A 22041-nucleotide genomic window follows, 5' to 3' on the forward strand; every position below is an offset into this window, starting at 1 on the left:
AGTTGAGGGTGAAAAATGTGATTATGGCTTTTTAATTTTAAGATTAATTTTTTCTCGGCTTCCAACTTTGCCTCCTTCACTGTACTTTAATTTCTCTCCCTTTTTTTCTAGATTTTAGCTTTTGCAAGACCGAACCAAGCATATGATTCTTTTGTTTTTACTTTAGCAATCAACCAATTTTTTCAACCTCGGTAAGAAAATCCAACTCTTTTTTTGTCCGTAATGTTCTTTTTATTTTTGTTAGAAGATTCAATAATAATAAAAACATGGGATCCTTTCTCTCGATTCCACCTTAAAATAAAAATTTTGGATGCATGTGTTGTTCCCCAAAGTTAACCGATCAAAAAAGTGAGATTTGATTCTACTATCAGAATCATCAAAGTCATGGCAATGGATTACTTTTTTTCTTAAATAAAGCTTAAGTAGATGACCCACAGTTCGAAATAGAAAAGCTTCAAAGTTGGGGTGAGTTAAATTAATCATATATGCCATTTTTTTTAAATTGATCAAATAGACCGATTTTAGAGAGAGTGTGAAAGCGTGTCTAACTGGACAAGCTTTTACTGATATGTTAGGAAAGCGTGCTCAGCTGGAAGTGTTTTATAAAAATTTCAAAGAAAACGCGTCCAGTTAGGTGCACTTTTCTTAACATGTCAACAAAAGTTCGCCCAACTAGAAGAGCTTTCTTGACAACTATGCGGAAAACTCGCTCAATTGGACGAGCTTTTCTGCCAGCTGTGCAGTAAGCGCACCTAGTTGGATGCGCTTTTCATATTCTCTTTCCAAAATCAGTCTATTTTCCTAACTCTTCAAAAGAAATCTATTCAGTCAATTAAAGAAAAAAATAGCATATATGACTAATTTAGTGGAAAAAAGAACTTAATTAATCCATAATATAATTATCTATAAACTAAGCACTAATCACTTAATAGGATCCCCAGAAATTGTGGTAAGCCTACCTAATAATAGGATTCCTTCAAAGTTAAATTAGTAAAATTGCAGGGAATTCAGTGTGAAATTTGTTTATATCACTCAACATGAACACCTAACACAATCTACACGGAAAGGATTGGGATGAAACCGTAGCATATATGCCAACTTGAACACACTTGCTTTTCGCCGGCATTGCTTGAATTTGGGATGAAAGAGACAAAGATGTTGGTCGAGGTCCCAAACCTTCATAACTACGCATTTCATTATTAATAACACAGAAAAGAAATTTCAGCCAATCATGCCTAATAGCGCATACAAAATATATACATATGGAGAAGCACAGGGGGACACAACACAGCTGGGACCAAACATTTTTTCAACACCAATCAACTGATCTGAGAGTTGAGTTTTGCTTTATCAAAAATACGTGTTTCAATTTTCAACCTACAGAAACCGTATTTTGTAGTAAAAAATGATGGAGTTGGTCGTCTTCTCCACAGGAGCAGGACCACTAGCCGTTTACCAGAAAGCACTTGCATTTTTATTTTTAATTGAATTCATTAAGAAGCTTAATTACCCATTTAACTTTGGGTTTACGTTTTCCCACTCCTTAACCATAATGATTTCCGGGGAATTTCTTCACTAACATAATACTTTTTCCTCAGCTTTTTGGCAGGAAAAGACAAGTAGGAAAGGATAAGGAAGAGAAAAAAGAAGAAACAAGAGCTGTGTTTGTCTGTGTGTTTGAGTGAGAACAAAACTACTGTTGGTGCCCGAAATTCGAGCTAATCTAAAGGTCCCACCGACTGCCAATCCTCCGCTGTTCTTTTTTCATTCAAATTTAAATCGGGTTTTTATTTTGCACTGTTTTCAAAAAATTTGAAAACCACTTTTTCTAAACCATACCCAATTTTTTAGGTGTTTTTTCTTTTTCGACTTTATTAATAAATTGCTCTTTTAACTATTTCTACCAGACACATATTTAAATGTTGTATTGTTAATGGAATTATAAAAAGAATATCTTTCAATGTTTTATTGTCAATTTCATTGTGAAATAACATCTTTTTTAATTTTTATATTTTACTAAATATTAATATGATTTAAATTTAAACCTGATTTACATTCATAATTTAGTAATTTAAAAGCCGATTTACTAGTAAAACCTTTTTTCGCATTAAACTCTGTTTTCTTCTAAAAGTTACAAAGTTGTTTAGTAAATAAAGTTTTAGGTGATTTTTAGTTAATTTTGGCATAAATAGAGAGTCGAGTAGTTAACCCTCTAATTGTAATGTTTGGTGAATAGAAGTTTATAAGAGCTTATCAAGCTAAAACCTTCCAAACAAAAAACGCAAGAATTGGCAGCTTTTTTTTACGGCTGATCGGAAATAAGATATGTGGAATGACATATCTTTGCCACATGTATCTATTTCTTGAATATTTATATACTCTTAATTCATTTTCAATTTACTTGTGCTAAATGAATTATTATGCAACTTTATATTGATTGAAATGTGATACTTGACCGATTTATTTGGAGTGACATAAGTATCACTAATTTACATACTAAAAATATAATTTACAAATATATTGATACACTATTAATATTTATTAATTTCTACAAGGTTAATATTTGCAAATAAGAAACTTAAGAAATCTGTATATCTAAAACTAATTAATTTTTATAATGAATGTTTTAATTATTTGATAGTAGTATTATAAATAAATAAATAAATATTTAAGAATAAAATATATTATATTTTTATTTGTCATTTTACGACTTATAAGTTTGACTAAATCGTTAACAGAATCTCTGCAATCGGCCAAACAGGTAATAATATAGAATTTTAATTAAAGTGATTAAATATCTTATTACCACAGGTTTAGGTTTTATTGATATGTGTTAATAATAATTTTGAGTTTGCGATAGTCAGAAATTTCAGGCTGTTGCTGTAAAAAGGAAGGAAAAAAAAAAAACGAAAAGGGGGGGCATGTTTCTTCCTTGCCTTCAATCAAATGTGAGCTAATCTTGTTTTGTCCCTTTGTTATTATAAACCTGCTACTTTGTGGTGTGTGCAGTAGTCGCCCTCTTTCCTCTGCAAGTAAACACAGTCAATCCCAAAATCACTGCTTTTCTTCTTCCTTAATACTATTTTCATACTTCCATCTTATCAAAACCAATCCCCTCCCACTGCTCACCCTCTTCTGTTACAGAGATTCCTTCCGGGCTTCTCTTATTCATAACTCATTTCAAATGGAGAAAGCATCCTCACCAGAGGCCTCTCCCAAGCCTCACCACAAGAAAAGCTTTGTTACTACTTTAATGGAAGCTGCCACTCTCCGCTCTCCTTCTTTTAAGGAAGATACCTACTTCATCTCCCATTTGAAGTCTTCCGAGAAGAAGTCCTTGCAAGAACTCAAGGACAAGCTTACGGCTTCTCTTGGCCCCGACGGCCAATGCACCATGTGGGGCATCCCTCTTCTCTCCGGTGACGAAAAAGCCGATGTCATTTTGCTCAAGTTCTTGCGAGCTAGGGACTTCAAGGTCTCCGACTCCTTTCACATGTTGGAGAAATGTCTTGCCTGGAGAAAAGAGTTCAAGGCAGACAGTGTGGCGGAGGAGGAGTTGGGGTTGGAGGAGCTGGAGGGAGTGGTTGCTTATATGCATGGCTATGACAGAGAAGGCCACCCTGTTTGCTACAATGCCTATGGGGTTTTTAGAGACAAGGACATGTGTGAGAGAATGTTTGGGGATGAAGAGAAGCTGAGCAAGTTCCTGAGATGGAGAGTTCAAGTTATGGAGAGAGGAATCAATCTGCTGCATTTCAAGCCTGGTGGGATCAACTCTATTATTCAGGTCACCGATCTCAAAGACATGCCCAAAAGAGACCTCAGGGTCGTTTCTAATCAGATCCTCTCTCTCTTTCAAGATAATTACCCTGAAATGGTTGCTCGTAAGGTACTTTAAATTCTTCCACAACTATACAATGGTTTTGTTTCTCTTTCGGAGATAAATTGCTTTTTATTCTTTTAACTTGCCTTTCTGGGTTCTAGATTTTCATCAATGTCCCATGGTACTTCAGTGTGCTGTATTCAATGTTCAGTCCATTTCTAACTCAGCGAACTAAGAGCAAGTTCGTGATCTCCAGACAAGGATATGCAGCTGAAACACTCTACAAGTGAGTCTGTTGTCTTGTTTTACTCCTTACCATACATATATCAGTCTCTCTGCTTCAATACAAATGTTATTTGTTTGATTGATAGGTTTATAAGACCCGAGGATGTTCCAGTACAATACGGAGGGCTGAGTCGAACCAATGATTCGCAGAACGGTCCTCCGAAACCAGCCTCGGAGTTCACAGTGAAAGGAGGAGAGAAAGTGAACATTCAAATAGAAGGAATTGAGGTAAACATAGTAAAGGTGTTGATTTAACATAGTGAAATGATATTGCAGCATTAGTGATTTATAGTAAAAAGAATGGTTGTGGATGATGTGATACAGGGAGGTGCAACCATAACATGGGATCTGGTAGTAGGAGGGTGGGACTTGGAGTACAGTGCGGAGTTCGTGCCCAATGCGGAAGGCAGCTACACCATTGCAGTGGAGAAGGTCAGAAAATTGAGTCCATGGGAAGAGGCCATTCATAACTCTTTCACATCAAGAGAAGCTGGCAAAATGATACTTTCTGTGGATAATACAGCTTCAAGGAGAAAAAAGGTTGCTGCTTATCGCTATATTGTCCGCAAATCATGCCTGGATTAGACTTAAGTGGAGAGAGGGGGGTGTTTGTGTTTTTCCTTTTACCCTTTTTGGGCCGCTTGAATAGGGAGGGTTTGTTCAATTAATGGTTGTGACCCTTTTATTATTATTTTTGTTATTTGTCTACTTGAGAGAGGACTAATTTGCTAATGTGATTGTATAAATATGGAGGGTGCTATTGCCATATCATATCATTAGTATTGCTTTAATATAAAATAGAAAATACTGAATTTAAAAAAAAAAAAATCTAAATTCAATTTCACTCACATGGCATACATCATCCATCAGAATGGAAAAAAGCCAAAAAGGAGTCTCTAATGCACATCTTAATGAAGAGACACTGAATTTGGTTGTAAACGTTGTGATTGAGGGGTGATATGAAGTTGTAGCTGACCACATGGACTTGGTGTTAATAAAAGACTGCATGATGGATGCCTGTTCTGTTTGTTGGTCTCATTTTTTATGTTCCTTTCATTTCAATTTGGTCCCTTTCTGAAGTTGTAGGCTTTATAGTCCTTTCTCTTGCTTACCATACAAGCAAAAATCCTCCTACACAGTGTAGCATCTTCAACTAGTGGCCATAACAATTTGGTTTGGATGCATTGTGGGGAAAAATACACTATTCTAACAGTTTTTGTTTTGTTTAGGGTTAATGCTTAAATTAGGACTCAACCTTTTAGAAGTTGTTCACATAAAGATTATTTTTTTCATAATGATTAAATAACTGCCTAACATTAATAAATGGGCTTAGATAAGAGCTTTCCACGCATTTCAACTCAATTTGTATAAAAAAAAAAGGTAAATACTAACGTGTTTAGAATGAAAACATAACACTTGAATAAGATATTTCTTGAAAAGAAAAGAAAGCAATCATAATAAAATTTGAAACCTGATATGCAACATTTAAGAAACACTTATTTCTACACTTTTGACAATGTTTGGCCCTTATTTGAACACTTTAGAAAAGATTAGGCCCTTTTTAAACCATTTTGAAATGTTTAGCTTTCATTTGAGCACTTTTAGAAATGTTATTCCATTATATGACCATTTTAAAAATTTTGGTATTTATATACGTAACCCCTAAAAGGTTAGACCCCATTTTAAGAATCTAGCCTTTTCTTCAGTATGATACAAAGTTTGTGTGAATTAACTATTGTGGGAATAATTGGTGGTGTTGAATGAAGCTTGCTGTTACCTTCAAAAGAGGGCATTCATGGGATGGAACACTAAAGTTTTCTTCAAAATTCAAAGAGTTTTGGAGTTGATGACTCTGAGTTGGACCAAAGCTAAGATTTTGGAAAACAAAGGACAGCCTTTCATGGATTCCTGGTAGTACCACGTCTTCAGAGACATGGGCATGGGAAGAAACTGCAAAGATTCCTCTATTATTGATATCACTGTCAAACATTGCAATCTTGCTGACGCATTAACAATATATATATATATATATATATATATATATAAAGAGAGAAAAACCATGGATTGATGGATGTGGCAAGTAAAATATTATTATTCATTCATTCAATTGTGGCAAGACTTTTTTAGCTTGGGGTTTCTCCAAATCCCGTATATGAATATTTCCGCACAAGGCAATAGGGCATCAATCTTACATTACAAATAATCAATAATCAGTCCCTCTGTTCAATCGATTTATCCATTGTAAAATCGCAATTTATAACCGTCTCGCCTTCTTCTGCTTTCTTGTCTCTACATATATTAGAATCCGCAAAGTCTAGTTGACTTCCTCCGCATTTGCTCATGTCATAGTCATGGTCATGGTCATGGTCTTGGTCATACAAGGATTTTGATACTAATGGCTGTTCCTTGAGGAACAAGCATATGACTGCACAGTCATCCACTTGGGAACCTGGATACCTACTTTTCCATGCTTGAACAGCATAATAAACCAAAACTTTTGCTGCTGCGGATTGTTTCTTTACTGAAGCAACTATTGTTATGACCTCCTTGTTTGTTAGCACATCCCACACCTACAATACTTGTATATAAGTTTACAACAAAGTCAAGCCATAGGTTACATTCCTAGAACTAGGATCCCTTCCTTCCAACAACACTCTGTTTTTCAACCATTAAATTACTACCAGTCATAGAAATCAAGATGCAAGTATAATATATTTCATATATGTCAGAATTTAGGTTCTTACCCCATCAGTTGCCAACACTACAAATTCATCATTGTTTGTAAGCCTTCTGTAAGAAACTTCGGGGATTGAGCTAAGACCGTAGTCCTTCAAGCAGAAATCCCCAAAAGCCCTTGTCATGGCTAGACCAGGGCTATCTTGATCAGGCGCCCATACTCGTAGTACATGAGGCTCTTCATCCATCGCGAAGACCCTGCCTCCACACTTTTCGATTCTTTCAGCTTCATCTATGTAGCACCATTGGACAATTCAAAAAAGGAAAAAGAAAATGTAACACCATGGGAAACACAAACACCCTCAAACAAACAAAGAAAGAAAGAAAGAGGAAATACACACCTGGTAAACGAGGTTTTAAGTCGACTGTGAGTTGAATAGGAATGAGTCGATTTTTATTGCCTCTAGTGCAAAGAATTGCCCGAGAGTCCCCCAGGTTTGAAATTATCAAGTGCTCATCCTGTAAATGTTTAAGAAAACAAAAAAAAAATCAGGAATCTAACTACAAACAAGCTCATCCAACTGAGCTACAGTTGATGGTGTACCTGCTTAACAATAGTTACAGCTGTGGAACCGCTGTTGTAACTATTAAAGGACAGTCCGGAGTTAAGTTCTTCATCTGATTCTTTGAAAGCTCTAATTAAACGTGCTTCCCAAGAAGAAAATCTATCCTTGTTAACACCATTGCTATCAATTTTACCATAACTTTGTCCAGCGCTAGCAGCTGCATCATTTTCTGTGCAACCATTAGGTTGTGACGTTTTGATGATTGAAGAAAGCTTGAAGGGCAAGGTGTCACGTACATGGCGTGAAACCTTGTGACCTAACGGACCATGACCATCAAATACACCGCAGAAGAACGATTTCTTCTCCCCCATAAAGTTCTGAATCAATGGTTAATTCCATGCATGGAGTAATTCATAAAATATCAAAATTTGGTGATAAACAGCACAGCCAAAGAAATGATACACGTGCCCATAATTTTCCTCACAACGTCAAGACGAAAATCATGCAACATTTCCAGAAATGATATGCAAAGTAGACGATCAACGAAGGCATAAATAGAGACCAAATATAATATGAGACATGGAAATTCTCAAATCATCAACCGTGAAACCATGTAATGCAAATACCAAATTATATAAAAACGAAATGTGAAGGAAGAAAAGGAAGAAAATTTGGCGATGAAATTGAATTGAGAAGGAATGAAAAGAAGAAAGGGTGTGGACCTCCCAAACGGTCATGGCGTCCTGATTGATCCCTTTCTTTCCCTTGCGGGTGTACATAGATATGAAGGAAGAGGAACCCTGCAATCTGACAATGGCTCCATTATGTCCGGTAGTGGTAAGATCCTGCTGATGACCCTTATCTTCTTTCTTCGCCAAATCGTCTTGGGCATGGTGTCTACCTTGGTACTTGATATGTGTAGTACAGCAGGCACCCATGTTACCCCCCCAACACCACCCACCAAACCTCTATGGATGCCCGGAAAATCAAAGCCCAGGAATGGTGTGCTGGAGGGGACCCAGCGGCTCCAATTACAAATGACCGGACACCCAAAAGAGAAGTCACGGCCACCATTTTGATGGATATTCAATAAACTAGAATTTATAGCAAGGGCAAAAAAAATATAGAATAATTTAATTAAGGATAATTATTTATATATATATATATATATATATATATATATATATATATATACTATAAAATCAAATAAAACTATAAAAGAATTAAATAGCTTTATTTTATTATAGTCATAGTCTGAAATTTATGTAATTTAATTCAACAAGTTGGCGCCAGTAATTAGTTAAGGGATTTTATGATTAAGCATTTGTAGTATGAGGTGAGAAAATATTATAAGAAAGATATGTAGTTGTCTCTTTAAGTTTCTTAAGAACTGTAACATTCTATATGCTCATCCTTTGTGTTTATGAAGAGCATTTTTAAAACCTGTATCAGTGATTTAGAAGCCCACATGTAAACGTAATGCAAGAATATAAAGATCAAATGCAGACTAAATCTCATAGTTTGTGATTGTGAGTGACTAAAAATGAATGATTATAAATATATAATATTAAAAAGAAAATGCAACTCGATCTCTATACGTCATTACATTAGTCAGAAATCAACAGCCATGCAAGCTTCTACACATATTAACATAATAGAATACATTGTGTGTATATATAAACACGTTCCATGCTTCTAACATATGTGAAAACTTCTTCCAGGAAGAACTCAGAGATCAACTGAATCCTAACCTACATGCGTAGAAACTGTTATGAAGAACACTGAAACAAACAAGTAGCCGCATAATAAATTTTCATTTCCAGCTGCATCCTACCTCTGAAAATGAAAGGAACCTGAATAAGAAATCAAATACCACCAACAAAAACAAAAACCTATGAGCAGAGGAGGAGACAAGAAATGAAAGTAGACATTAGAACATTACTAGCATGAACAAGAACCTCCCCTTTCTCGTAGGGACAATGCAGAGTTCCCATAATTTTTCTCATATATTCTGCTCCTCTCACCAGGGCAGCATCTCTGCCACCTCTTACAATACCATTTCTGTTCCTTCAACATCCATCTTCATCAACACAAAATCCCTCTTGGAACACTGTAGAATGCTGCCTATCCCTCTGCCTTGATTCAGTTCTTCTTGTGCTGGTTCTGCCTTCCTATGTCAGTGATTTGTCCATCCGAAGATGTCTCCACCTATTTGGTTAGCTGCTGCTTTTTGACCATTGATTACACTAACATTCAACACTACAGCACACTCCACTCCACATTACATTGCATTTATCCACCATTTACATCTGACAGGCATCGCAATAATTACCAAAAACACAAAAATCGCCAAAACCACATCCCCAATCTCTTGCTCAAATACAATTTACATCTTTCTTCAACATATTTATTCAGAAAATATTGGTAAGAATAATAAAAAGAAACAGAATTTCATTAGGCGCAGCCAATACTTCTACAGGCTCAGCCATGAATGTTGAAACTCTTACTTGTATAAGCATTATATATATATAGCAGGGCCTGGTGCCAGTGACTAAAAGTCTTCATTGTGTGAGATACATGGGAATGAGCAGAATATTATACACCAACAGAATGACAATTTTGAGGCAAAGAATACACCAGTCACCATACCAAACATATTTCGTATTCACTGTGATGGAAAATTTACTATTTGATTAAACATTTTAACCAAGTAACCTCTAAGAGTCTGTCACCATGTAAGTCCTTTCAAGAATCACTCCAACCATCTTCATCATCATCATCATCATCACTTCCAGCCAATGCCTATTTCAAGAGAGATTATTTTAAAAAATTGAACGCTCCAAAACCAGGCAAAAAGAGACGGGCAGACAATAGAAAGATCAGATCAAACACAAACCTGGCGAATTGCATTTGCTTTCTCCAAGATTGCTGCAACCCTTATGTTGGTTTTAGGACCCTGAACACTAGGTCTGGTCATCGCTGCAGGCTTCAAGTTGAATGACTGTAGCAACCAAAAATAAATCAGCCCTCACCCCAGTTTTACAAAAAAAAAAAAACATTTCCCACCAATAAAAACATAAAAGGAACACAAAGAGTATGTGTTTATTGGATCTAACCTTGGTTCGTATCTGTTCCAGCAATGAATCTCTCTCATCTACCTTAGGAATGGTTGTAGGTCGAATCCGCTCGGTCGCCTTTCTCATCTGCAGAAAATTTAAACTGTTACTTCACAAGAAGAAAAGGCAGGCTGGAACAATGTTGAAAAGCAAGGCCATAATCACCTTGCTTTTGTCATGAGCAGCAACAGCATCAATGAGAGGATTGCGAGGTCGAGGAAGTTTAACAGGTGGATTCCCATTTGAGTTGCCTTCTTCAGAAACTTGTATTAAACCAAGCGTATTTGATGGACATGTTGCCTCTCCCTCTGAAGTTGGCAAATCATGCTCTAGAGTTGTATTTGTTAACTGTGAAGTTTCTCCATCTGTGGCTGCCAAGCCATGTTGAACGATGGCATTTGATATCTGCACCTTTTCTCCCTCAGAAGCTTCCAAACCATGCTGAGGATGCTCATCTACCTTGGTTGGAAACTGCTCCTCTACTTTGGTAGGAAGATCCTCTGCTACCTTGGTTGGAACCTGCTCCTCTTTCTTAGTTGGTATGGGCACAGATACATCAGGAGGATTCCCATGTTCTTGATCAAAATTTTGTTTAGGATCCTGAAATGTCCTACCTTCTGAACTTGTATCCAGTACAAACTGGCTAGGACAGTTTGCTTCTTTCTCAGGCAAAGATACAGGGATATGTCCACAGGTTGCATCAGTAGGTGGCATGGGCAATGAGAAACTGGATTCTACCCTTTCACCCTCAATAACAAGGGAACCATATTCAATGTTTTCATTAGATGTTGTGGGTAATGTTAAGAATGGATTTGAGTGTGCTCTATCGGAACAGATACCACTGTATTGGCTATTACTGTTGCTATCCATAGTTGCCGGATGCATAGAGAAAGGACTTGGTTGCATGTAATCAGCTGCCAATTGATCAGACACATTAACAGACCTCTCTTCACCATCCACAAGGGGTAAAAATGGGTTTCTGGATTGTTCAAAACCCTGCTCCAATGTTGGTAAATCAATTTGAGTTTTCTCACCAGTTCCATATTGTGGCATCATTGGGAATGACCGCTGACCATGTTCTACCAATTCCCTTTGAGGAGCCGTAGAAACATGTTGAACTCTCCCTATCCTCCACTGCATTGGAGGAAGAGGTGGCAATGGTGGCATTTCCTCCATGATAGCTTTAGTTGCCTCAGGTTGCAGGCCAAAGGCAGGATGAACAAGATCATATTGACTACTTTCTTGTTCATCCTGCTTACCTGATTGTTCTGAAAAATCTGACAAAGGTTCGCTTGAATACACATCTTTGGAAGGCTCAAAAGAAGTTTGCAAGCATTGTTCCTGATCTATGTGATCCAAAGATCGCATCCGTTTTGAACTATCTTCAACCATGTGCAGCCTTTCCACATCATGTTGATAAGTATGGATATGTGAAGACGGTTCTAATGACGGTTCTGAAGAACTTTGTTTTTCTAATTGGTGATGGGTATGTGAAGACACCATGTCTTCCCTACTTTCCATTGGATTACTCAAATATTTCGGCTCTGACTCTTTATCACTGAATTCTGAAGAAGCTGGTGTAGTGGTTAAATCAACGAAATTTAAACTATCTTTGGATGGTTGAGCCAGAGATGAATAGTGGATATCATCTTCTAAATTGAAATTGCCATATGAGACTGATTTGCATGAAGTGGAATCTATGTCCGATGGAGTACCTACCACTTGATTTGTTTCTTCTTGAGCCTCTAACTCTGTAAGACATTCTTGAGAAACAACCTCATTAGATTCCAATCCTTCTTGACATGTATCTCCATCACCAAAGTCTGCAGAACCATCAGCAGCGGCTGGTACTGCAATACTTTCAGCATGAACATGTTCAGTTGCCAGATCATCAAAATCCACATGATCCTTGAGGTTCAAAGGATCAGTGTAATCATATAGTAGATCACAAGGGATAGCATCTTCTTCCACCACATTTGCACTGCAGATAAATTCCCTAGTTTCTTCTCCCCCCGTAGCATCAAAAAGTTCATCAACATTTTGTTGCTGCTCAGAATATGAAGCTCCTATCTCCATTAGGTCAGCCTCAAGTTTTGGATCATCATGTAATATGTCTGAAAATTTCTGTTCATTAATGGCACAAATGTGTGAAGTATCCACCATAGGAGTTATTTGCTCCAATTTGAGATCCGCTTCTACAGTAGCATCACTGACCTCAGAAGCTGAGTTGATGGGCTTCATAACAAGCAAATATTCAGGTGATAGGATACTGTTTGAACTTCTTTCTCCATCTGCCAAGGTTGAACAAAGGTGCTGCTCCTCTGTTGGTGAGCCAATTGTTTGGTAGACTGAATTTTCAGCACAAATTTCTCCAGCAAAATCTGTTTTAAGAACTTCATCTAAATGATCATTGCCACTTCTCTCTTCAGGATTAACCTGTAATAGGTTCAATAAATGTGGCAAAGCATCAGAAGAGACAGTTGTGTCTACTCTGTCCAACTCATCTACCAGCTGACTTTCAGTAGAAAGAGTTATCAAAGAAACCTGTTTCTCAGAAGAATCAGTGAAAATGACTTCTGAAGAATCATCCAAACATTTTCTACCATCATTGTCTGCCAAATTAGAATTAGTTTTAATGTCAGAGGGCACTTCCTCAGGCTGTGGCTCCAGCAAAGGATTTGCCACTGAACTTACTTCATCCAACAAAATATGCGTAGAATTCAAATCTTCCAGACATGAACTATAAGACGCCTCTCCAAGACCAGGAAGGCAAAGTTCACCAGAAAAGGTCTCTTTTGGTAACAAAACCTGATCAGAACTGGGACATTGCATCTCCGAACATGTAGGAAGCTGGATGCGAGGTGCCTCAACAATCTCAGCAACACAGTTTCTATCAGAAGAGAGCACTTCAACTGCTAATTCACCATCTGACAGCATATCTTTAGCCAGACTGTCGATAGTATCAGAGTAGGTAGAACTAGATCTTCCTTTCTTCATAGAGCTATTTCCATCATCAGACACAAAGGAGATCCTATCCGATTGAGAATCTGATGAATGGCCTTGGACCCCAAGCTTTTCCTCGTTTGCATGAGAACCTGTTTGATATGTCCCAATATCCATGAAGCCAATATCATTCTCAGGTCTATAGTCATTGTCTGTATCCCTTTCAGACTCCATTGTAGTAAGTGCATCGATGTACTTGTCAGCCTCACTGGTCATGTCATCGGAATGGTCCCCATATATATTGCATTCTTCTATGCCTTCTCCATTTAACATTATCTCCTCTTCAGTTGTTACTTCAAGAAGGGAAGGGGGGATTCTAACTTTGAAATTAACTGTTGGTTCAGGCCCCTTCATAATCTCTCTATCAATGACTTCTCCATTCAACTCTTCAATGGATGGTTTCAGGACAATTTCATGTACAGTAGATAAAGAACTTGTGGTTTCCTTTCCTTGTGAAGAAACTTTTACAGGACTCACTGTGCTAATATCAAGTGTTTCGGGCCCCGAATCACTAGAATTATCCAATGTCAACCTCAGAGGTGGAGTACCAGAGATCTCATAAACTGCTTTAGTTTGTGCTGGTGGAGTCTCCAGGAATTTCTCCATGTAACTTTTCCCCGATTTTGAGTCAAGTGGAGATTCATTCAATTGCCTTCTTTTCAGTTTTACAAGACGGGCAGGGTCATTGTAAGCATTCTCAATACGCTCCTCCAAAAACAGCTCATGCAATCTGCACTATTAGAAAGCAATTCAATCACCAAGATACCATATTAAAACTCTAATATGCGCAGTTCTAAACAACCAGAAGAAAGGCACAGATGCAGAATTGAAGGACTTACTTCGCATGTGATGCTTGTGCAAAATCTGGAGTCTCTCCATTCCTCCAGCGTGATCCTTTCTTCTGCCAGAAATAAAATATTAGACAATAAGGACACAGGGAAAAATATAATATAGCACAACTAGCAAAAGAAAAACCTCTCCACTGAGCACTAAAACCATGATGTGCCAAAAAGTTACCATTCAGTGCCAGCAATATATAAAAGGAAAAAGAATGTTTCGTGCAGGTGAGAAGCAACTAAATTATTATGATATAATTGGCATAAATCATCCCAAATGCAACAATAGCACCTCAAAAAGAGCACGCCTAAGATATAAAGTGTGTTCCTCACATGAAGGCACACCTCAACCAGATGTTTTAAGTTTGATAGTGGAGCTAACCACCAACCTTGCTATGATCTGCTCACACAAAAAAGAAGCATTTTTCTCCAGTGAAATTAAACAAATCAGTCCAATAAGACTACTGATAGATCTTAGGGTCATTCTAAAAACCAAGATCAAGTTTATTCATTAAGGAATAGAAATTTTGGATCATTCTGGAGACCTATCTCCCAATTTATGCTATAAATGAGACAAAACTGCAGACTGCTAAAAGAACATGCAAAAGAGAAACCTAAGCAAATCTTTTCTGTTCTCTTTTACTTATTTGTTAGTACCTTCACTTTACGCGCTTTCTTTTCTCTCTGAACTTCTAATGGTGCAATTCCAGGGAAATCTGGTTCTGCTTTAAAGAATGATGGATCGGTGTAACGCTTTAAACACGCCCCAGCACCTGCAACATCAAATCTGGAACAAGTAAAAAAATGATTAGAATATTCATTATTGGTAAGAAAAAAACTTGCAGCAAAATTAGTAAACTTAAGACCAGTAAAATCTTACTTGTCCAAAAGAAACAAACGTGGTGGACCCCTACATTCCTCATAAGAATCCAGCACACAGCGAGGTAAGTCTCCACGAGTGATCAGATTATGTTCAGTTCGCAGATTAGGATGCCAGTCAACACCTGTGAAAAGATAATACATTTCTTGACCGGTTTAGCAGACAATGTCTTTGTGCAGGTAAACTCCAATATGCTATTTCAAAACCAAAAATAAGTACCAATTAGCTCCATCACTTAAAGCTGACTCATTGTATGCCAATGATCACATTTCCTATCCATTCCATTATTGCATATAAAAAATGGGTATATTGGAATGTAAATGAATTCATGCATACTGATCCCAATAATTTCCACTAGCAGAAAGTCATTAAAGTAGGCATCTTTTGATTAGGTAAACAAACTTTCATTTTACTCTAAGTGCTGATAATATACCGGGAAAGAAACTTGTAATACTCTTATTGCAGACACCAGGCACTCAACCCCAGGAATCTACTATAGTTGTTTCGAAAGGTATAGATATACTTCCCAATATTGCAATCAAGTACACAAGATATACAACATATGAAACCAACACATATGCAAAAGTGCCCCATTATGAGAAGAAATGATCGAGAACCAATAAGAGCCAAATCCTGACCATAAAAATGATGACATGTTCCAGTAAAAATGTGTTAGTAAAAAGTTGAGCCTAACCTGCATTAGTAAAGAAAAATGAATGATTGGTTTGTGATAAAAATGCCTTCTCGATGGAAGGGAATTCTGCTTCAAGTTGTTTAACTCGGCCCATTAGAGCATGGCCTCTCGCAGCAGTTACCATTACCTCCTCATGCAAGTTGTGGAATATCTCGGCAGCAAACCTTTAGTCAATCGCCAAGGAAAAGCAATTTAAAACAAGAAAGAAGGCGGAATACAAAAATAAGACATAAAAAATTGCCACCAGAGTGCTGCAACTCCAAGAAAAATCTATATAAAACGTGACAGTTGTACTAGTACCATGAATCCAAGTCAACAGAGGAATTTCCGATATGCATGGTTTCAATTTAATGCATTCAAGAGAAAACGAAATTGATACAGACTAATTTGAATAGATATTCAGAATTTCAAGTGCTAATTTGGCGATTGCTACAAGTCAAGATACCCTAAACCAGAAAACATTAAATCCTAAAAAATAGGCCGCTTGAATAGTGAAGTTGATAGCAAAATTAGGTTAGAAAATTCCAAGTGTGCTTCAGATTCAAATGGCAGAAACTAAAACTAAAATTCTGTACACTTGAGAAATATTGAACAGATTACGGTTGTTTCTATAACCTCGAGCTTAAAGCAAGGGAACTGAGAATTAAGCAAACTAACAAACCAAGCAAATTCAACCAATCTGGTAAGTGTAACAGAGAGAGAGACTGACTCGGCGAGGTCACCGAGCTGGCGTAAAACACCAACAAGGCCAGACATGGCTACGCCTTCAAGTAAAGCCTCGGGATCATCCTTGTCGGCAGCTCTATATAGCTCCGGATCGGCCAAGCTGAACTCGTTCCTAATCTGGTACCTAGTCAACGGCATTTCTTCGCCTCTCCTCCGCCGAAAAAAGAACAAACAAACCCTAAATTGCTGTTTCTATTATAAAGAACAGAGAAAGAGAAGAAGAAGAAGAAGAAAGAATCTATTTTGATGTTTGACACTGCATTGAGTTCATCATAGTATTATCATTTTTCGGCGCTCTCTCTCCCCCTCTAATTTTTGTGTTTGTCAAGGAAAATGAACGAGTGATGGGATGAATATACGATACATAGTGGTGAGACCTGAGCGATGTCAACTGAAGAGGGTTTTTTTTTTCCCCTGAAATTAAAACTAATATTATGTGGCGAGCGGCGCGGTATTCGTTTGGGCGATTATAATTGGGAATTGGATGATGGGATTTAGATCCGGCCAATTGCTTGAAATTTTAAAATAGGTGGTCTGGCTTATGTTCAAATCATGCTACTTGTTTTATTGTTAGGATTTTATTTTTTCTTAATAAAAAATAAATCAATTATTATATATAAATAAATAATACTGAGAGAAAATCAACATTTATTTTAAAAATTATAATAATAAAATAAATATTTAGTGATGTTATAATTAAATGTTATAACTTCCTCTCATTGTTTTTAAAGTCATGTTGATAGGTAGGAGTCAATAAATGTTATAATTAAATTATTATATTTTTCACTTAAACTTGACCATATTGTTATAATATTATGAGTAGATTTTTTAAGATTTATTATGGTTTTTAATTAGATTGTATTTTAAATTAAATTAATTTTATTTATAATTATTTAAACATGTATTATTTATGATGATACTTATATTTGTCGTAAACTTTTAAATATATATAAAAGATTCTTTCCTTTCTGTAAGTTAGCATTACAGTGAGGAATTAGGTTTGATTCTTATATTTTTATATGCTAAATTTAGTACTATTAATGTTTAGTATGAGATTTAAGGTTGGATTCTTATATTTGTAAATCTTTTCCATTTTTTTCATTGTAAGGTATATTTCTTGGCATAAATTGGTTTATTATTTTAGATAGAATTCTCAGAATGTATGCATTAAGATTTTAGATAGAATTCTCAGAATGTCTTACATATAATGTGTCATGGAGTTCAATACGATATTTTAACTTTAACCCTCGATTTATTTTTAGTTTTTAAATTTTATCCTAACTTTCAACAAAATTTATTGAATTTGCATATGATAATATTAACTTAATAGCCAAATTAAAAAGGCATCCTCGAATAATAAGGTAGAATTAGGTAAATTATTGGGTGGAAGACATGGAAGGAGGAGGGTTGGCCAACAAATGTTAGCTATCTGTTGAAATTTTAGGTCTCTTTCTGTTAATCCTAATATCATATTTGAGGGTTGGTTTTATTTGAAAAGCCTGATTAGAGGGAGATTGGTTGTGTACTTGGGGAGGCATATGATTCCAATTAAGGCCAAGTTGGGTTTTATTAACGGTTTGTAATAATTCGATTTACTACTTTATTATTATTCTTTTTTTTTTGAATTTTTATATTTTGTTTTGATAAAATATGCTTTGTTTTATGATTTTGGACATTAATTGATAAATTTTTAAAACAAATTTCATAAATATTCTTTAAAAATTAGATTTTCAAATAAATAAAATAATGAATAAATATTATCTCAATTACTTTTAATTTATTTTACTATCTTAACATAAACTATTTATTTTTCACATTATAAAATTTTAAAATTAATAATAAATTAAATAAAAAATTTATCCTGTTCATGACTTTTTTACTTATAAACAAGAAAACATATGTGGGAGTTTATTTATTTATTTATTTTGTAAATTATAAGAGAATGGTAAAGTCCTAACAACAATGCAATTAGTACAATTCTAATTTAAGTCACATCTAATATAATAAACACCTAATTATTAGACCGACATACGAAATATAATGTGAACTTATTTATTAATTAAATGGGTAGAAGTGGATATAAAGAATGAGGATATAAGTATACAATCATAATCATAAAATCAAGTAATTAATGTATAATAATGTAATCTTTGCTTTAAAGCTGGCTTTGGTTGATGAGTTGGGGAAAGTTTGAGGTTAATGGTTGGTGATGTGATGGATGATATTGTCTTAGCGGTAAAGACATAATTTGTCACCGCCAATCACCATATCCATTAACATCATATCAACCAAGTTATGAACAAACAATCTACGAGAATGGATCTAATCAACTAATACATTATAGGTTGGGTCGGATTGATATAAAATTTTAAACTAATTTTTTAGGTTCAGTTTGAAAATAAATTTAAAATTTTATTTAAATTCTTAAAAATGTTAAAATAAATACTTTTTAACAAATTGAAAATATATTAAAAAAATATATTTATATTTAAATAACACTAATATAGTTGCAACTTAGTTAGTAATGCCTCTAAAATAATAGTTATATAATATCCAATAATAACAACAAAATAATAGCAATATAATAGTGAATGGCGGCAGCTTTAGTAAACCCCAAACTCATTTTTTGAACTTATATTTTTACTTAAACCCTTTTACTTTTCGAGCGGACATTTAAAGTTAAACAGGTATCTCGACCCATGATTAAGTCTACCAACCAACCATCTCTTCTTGATCTTGGGCTTCGTTTAGTCCTAATCAATTAATTTTAATAGTCCAGAGATTCTGCTATAAAAAGACTTTGAGGACCCATTCTCATTGTTCCAAACCACAGTCCAGCTCAACGAAATTGATAAAATATGATATGATCAGTTGCCTTGGAATAGAACAAAACAGAGGATCACTAATTGTTCTAAAATAAGAATATAAACTACTTTCCTAAGAAAATGGGCTTATCTGAGGCCCATCATTAGCAGGGATGCCACATAGGGCCAGATGAGTAAAGCCATAATAATTAAGTTTTCTATGAATTGCTATATATTGCATTTGTTAACTGGTTTTTACCTTCTTCGATGTAAGTTTAATTTGTGTATTTAAATATATGCTGATTTTTAATACTATATGCCTTCTAAGTTATTTTATGTGTTTAAATTTTAATTATTAAATAATATATATTTATTTTTGTATAACAAAATAATTTATTTTGTGATGCTGATATTAATATTTTTTAAAATTATTGAATATAATTAAAATATATCAAATATTTAAATAATAATGAAAATATTTGTTTAATATTAAAAAATGACGTGTTGCAATAGATTATGACACACTTACAATGTGCCTAAAAATATGTAACAAATTTATAAATATATATATAATTAAATGTGGCTTTGGTTGAAATGATAGAATTGAGATGAGTTCGAATCTCATTATGTGTATGTACCAATTGTAACAAACGTCTCAAACATCAAAAAGTTCTAATTGAGTCCTAGAGTATCAATATTATATCAGTTTGGGCTTTAAATTTTATCTCAGGTGAACTATATTTGAAACGTATGGAGCAAAATTGAAACACGTATGTGCGAATCACATAAATAACTTGGATATGATTTGTTAAAAAAAAGAAAAAGAAAAAGCCCTCTTAAAATTTAATGACATTGCCTGTTTCTTCGATACATGAAATCCAAGTTATTCATGTAGTAGATACACACGTCTAAAATTTGATCCATGCATTTTAAATAAAATGATAAAAATTTTATTTAATCCTTTAAAAATTATAAAGATATAGATTATTAAAATGGTGAAATTGTATTTTTATTATCGTAAAAATTACAATTTAATTTTGTCCCCCTAAAAAAATTTTCTGGCTTCGTCCCTGAACCTAAGTTGGCATTTAGCACTCAAGTTGACGAACAAAAAAACTAAATTGAAATGATATTGATATTTTGAGAACTCAATTAGATTATTTTAAAATTTAATGACGAATCTAAAATAAATACCATAGTTTGGGGACTTATATGTAGTTAACCCTACTTTTTTTTTCTCAACAAATAAAATTTCTATTAGAGAAACGAAACCTCCAAGATCAGCAGACGAAGGTATCCTAATGCTAAAACATCCCACACCACACCCAAAATCAAAACAAATTATGAAGCACATATCCAACCACTCAACAGCCAAATCACTCCAGGCAAAATAACAGGACATTTGCCATCTCTAATTAACATTTAAGCAATTTCATTAATCAAGTTTTAGGGGTATCATGTTGAAAAAAAATTATAATCAAAAGAAAGCTCAAAGATGAAGAGAAACCATCTATTGAATCTCTAAATCTATACTTTTTTTATTATTAAAAAACCTTTTAAGGTATGTTGGATGAAGAATTTGGAAGAAAGATTGCATTTATATCAAGATTTTCAAAATTCTAAATATAAATTTATCTGTTTGGATAAAATATTTGGAGAATTTTAAAATTCTAAAAGTGAATTTATTAACTCAATTTCCTTTTAAATTCCACTGGTTTTTAAAATTCTTTATAATTTTATATTATTTAATACACATGATCCCATTACAAGATAAATACTAAAACTTCAAAATACTTTTTCATTTAATTTTATTATATATTTTAAAATTTTAGTTTATTAAAATATTTATAAAATTGTACAAATATAATTATATACATATTGAATATTTATATTATTTATTTTTAATATAATTATTATTCTTTTATAATTATCCATTACTTTATAAAAAATTAATAATCTAACTTTTTCTTAAAATAATTATTTATCTAAACAAAGTAATAATAATTGCTAGCATTTTGAATAGACTCATCCGAAAAAGTGAAAGGATTTTGGTAAAAATATAGGCACGAAAAATGAGCTTTGACAACAAATAAAGCCTATTATCTAAACGAACCGAGTCTTAAGTAAGATTTTTGAAAAAAAAATAGACTTAGATAAAATGATTTTGAATTGCTAAAATTTAAAATGCTATTATTTTAACCACAGAACGTTTTGACAGAAAAATAAACTTATATTTTAAAAATCTTCAAATTTTCAAAGTTTTTCATCAAATAGCTACACCCTATTACACGTGTGTTTGAGATAACCGCCGCTAACAGACCTCAACTAATTGAACACATGTTTACTGACTTTATCGATTTTAACTGCTGTTGACTGAGCTAAGATGTGATCCATTCTTACCAGTTCCCTTTCGTCCTTCTTTCACACATTCATCCATTTATGAACACTTGGTGATATTAATTTTACCCTTAAAACGCTAGAAAGTGAAATTTGAATAAATAAAAAATAAAAAGATATTTGCGCTGTACAGAAGAAATTATAATTGATTTTTCAATATTTTAGACTAAATATAATTGATAATATATGGAGATATTAGAAGAAATTAAATCCACAAAATTCAGTCAAAATCTGA

The 22041-nt window shown here is 34.4% G+C and overlaps 3 protein-coding genes across 4 annotated transcripts; 1 reads left to right on the forward strand and 2 right to left on the reverse strand.

Moving 5' to 3' along the window:
• Nucleotides 1-2935: 2935 nt before the first annotated feature.
• LOC105799987 (patellin-6) lies at nucleotides 2936-4879 on the forward strand. The gene is made up of 4 exons (XM_012630817.2): nucleotides 2936-3889; nucleotides 3985-4109; nucleotides 4195-4336; nucleotides 4433-4879. Exons 1-4 carry the CDS (start codon nucleotides 3185-3187, stop codon nucleotides 4691-4693), a joined length of 1233 nt encoding a protein of 410 aa, XP_012486271.2. The 5' UTR covers nucleotides 2936-3184; the 3' UTR covers nucleotides 4694-4879.
• A 1291-nt stretch (nucleotides 4880-6170) lies between these two features.
• Nucleotides 6171-8416, reverse strand: LOC105799988 (probable protein phosphatase 2C 65). Its single transcript, XM_012630818.2, has 5 exons — nucleotides 8073-8416; nucleotides 7389-7727; nucleotides 7186-7303; nucleotides 6853-7076; nucleotides 6171-6678 (listed from the first exon to the last, which is right to left on the reverse strand). The coding sequence occupies exons 1-5, from the start codon at nucleotides 8286-8288 to the stop codon at nucleotides 6319-6321; spliced, it is 1257 nt and encodes a 418-aa protein (XP_012486272.1). The 5' UTR covers nucleotides 8289-8416; the 3' UTR covers nucleotides 6171-6318.
• Nucleotides 8417-9735: 1319 nt separating this feature from the next.
• LOC105799990 (protein SCAR2) lies at nucleotides 9736-17104 on the reverse strand. Of its 2 annotated transcripts, none has more exons than XM_012630820.2 (9): nucleotides 16589-17104; nucleotides 15880-16043; nucleotides 15186-15309; nucleotides 14963-15092; nucleotides 14309-14367; nucleotides 10632-14199; nucleotides 10467-10553; nucleotides 10247-10351; nucleotides 9736-10152 (listed from the first exon to the last, which is right to left on the reverse strand). In XM_012630820.2, exons 1-9 carry the CDS (start codon nucleotides 16741-16743, stop codon nucleotides 10096-10098), a joined length of 4449 nt encoding a protein of 1482 aa, XP_012486274.1. In that variant the 5' UTR covers nucleotides 16744-17104; the 3' UTR covers nucleotides 9736-10095. The 2 variants fall into 2 exon arrangements, with proteins under 2 accessions (XP_012486274.1, XP_012486273.1); XM_012630819.2 differs by having other exon boundaries at nucleotides 14309-14370; nucleotides 16589-17103.
• Between the last annotated feature and the right edge of the window lie 4937 nt (nucleotides 17105-22041).

The sequence above is a fragment of the Gossypium raimondii genome, chromosome 9, assembly GCF_025698545.1.
Source record: "Gossypium raimondii isolate GPD5lz chromosome 9, ASM2569854v1, whole genome shotgun sequence".
NCBI classification, from domain to species: Eukaryota; Viridiplantae; Streptophyta; class Magnoliopsida; order Malvales; family Malvaceae; genus Gossypium; species Gossypium raimondii.

Excerpts from the sequence above, each read along its gene's own strand:
- LOC105799987 (XM_012630817.2), top strand. The coding sequence starts at position 3,185 with ATGGAGAAAGCATCCTCACCAGAGGCCTCTCCCAAGCCTCACCACAAG. Across the intron at positions 4,110-4,194 it reads GCAGCTGAAACACTCTACAA|GTTTATAAGACCCGAGGATG; the intron begins GTGAGTCTGTTG and ends TTTGATTGATAG. Across the intron at positions 4,337-4,432 it reads TTCAAATAGAAGGAATTGAG|GGAGGTGCAACCATAACATG; the intron begins GTAAACATAGTA and ends GATGTGATACAG.
- LOC105799988 (XM_012630818.2), bottom strand. The coding sequence starts at position 8,288 with ATGGGTGCCTGCTGTACTACACATATCAAGTACCAAGGTAGACACCAT. Across the intron at positions 7,728-8,072 it reads ACGCCATGACCGTTTGGGAG|AACTTTATGGGGGAGAAGAA; the intron begins GTCCACACCCTT and ends CCATTGATTCAG. Across the intron at positions 7,304-7,388 it reads CTGTAACTATTGTTAAGCAG|GATGAGCACTTGATAATTTC; the intron begins GTACACCATCAA and ends AAACATTTACAG.
- LOC105799990 (XM_012630819.2), bottom strand. The coding sequence starts at position 16,743 with ATGCCGTTGACTAGGTACCAGATTAGGAACGAGTTCAGCTTGGCCGAT. Across the intron at positions 16,044-16,588 it reads CAGCTCGGTGACCTCGCCGA|GTTTGCTGCCGAGATATTCC; the intron begins GTCAGTCTCTCT and ends GATTGACTAAAG. Across the intron at positions 14,371-14,962 it reads AGAAAGCGCGTAAAGTGAAG|AAGAAAGGATCACGCTGGAG; the intron begins GTACTAACAAAT and ends TATTTCTGGCAG.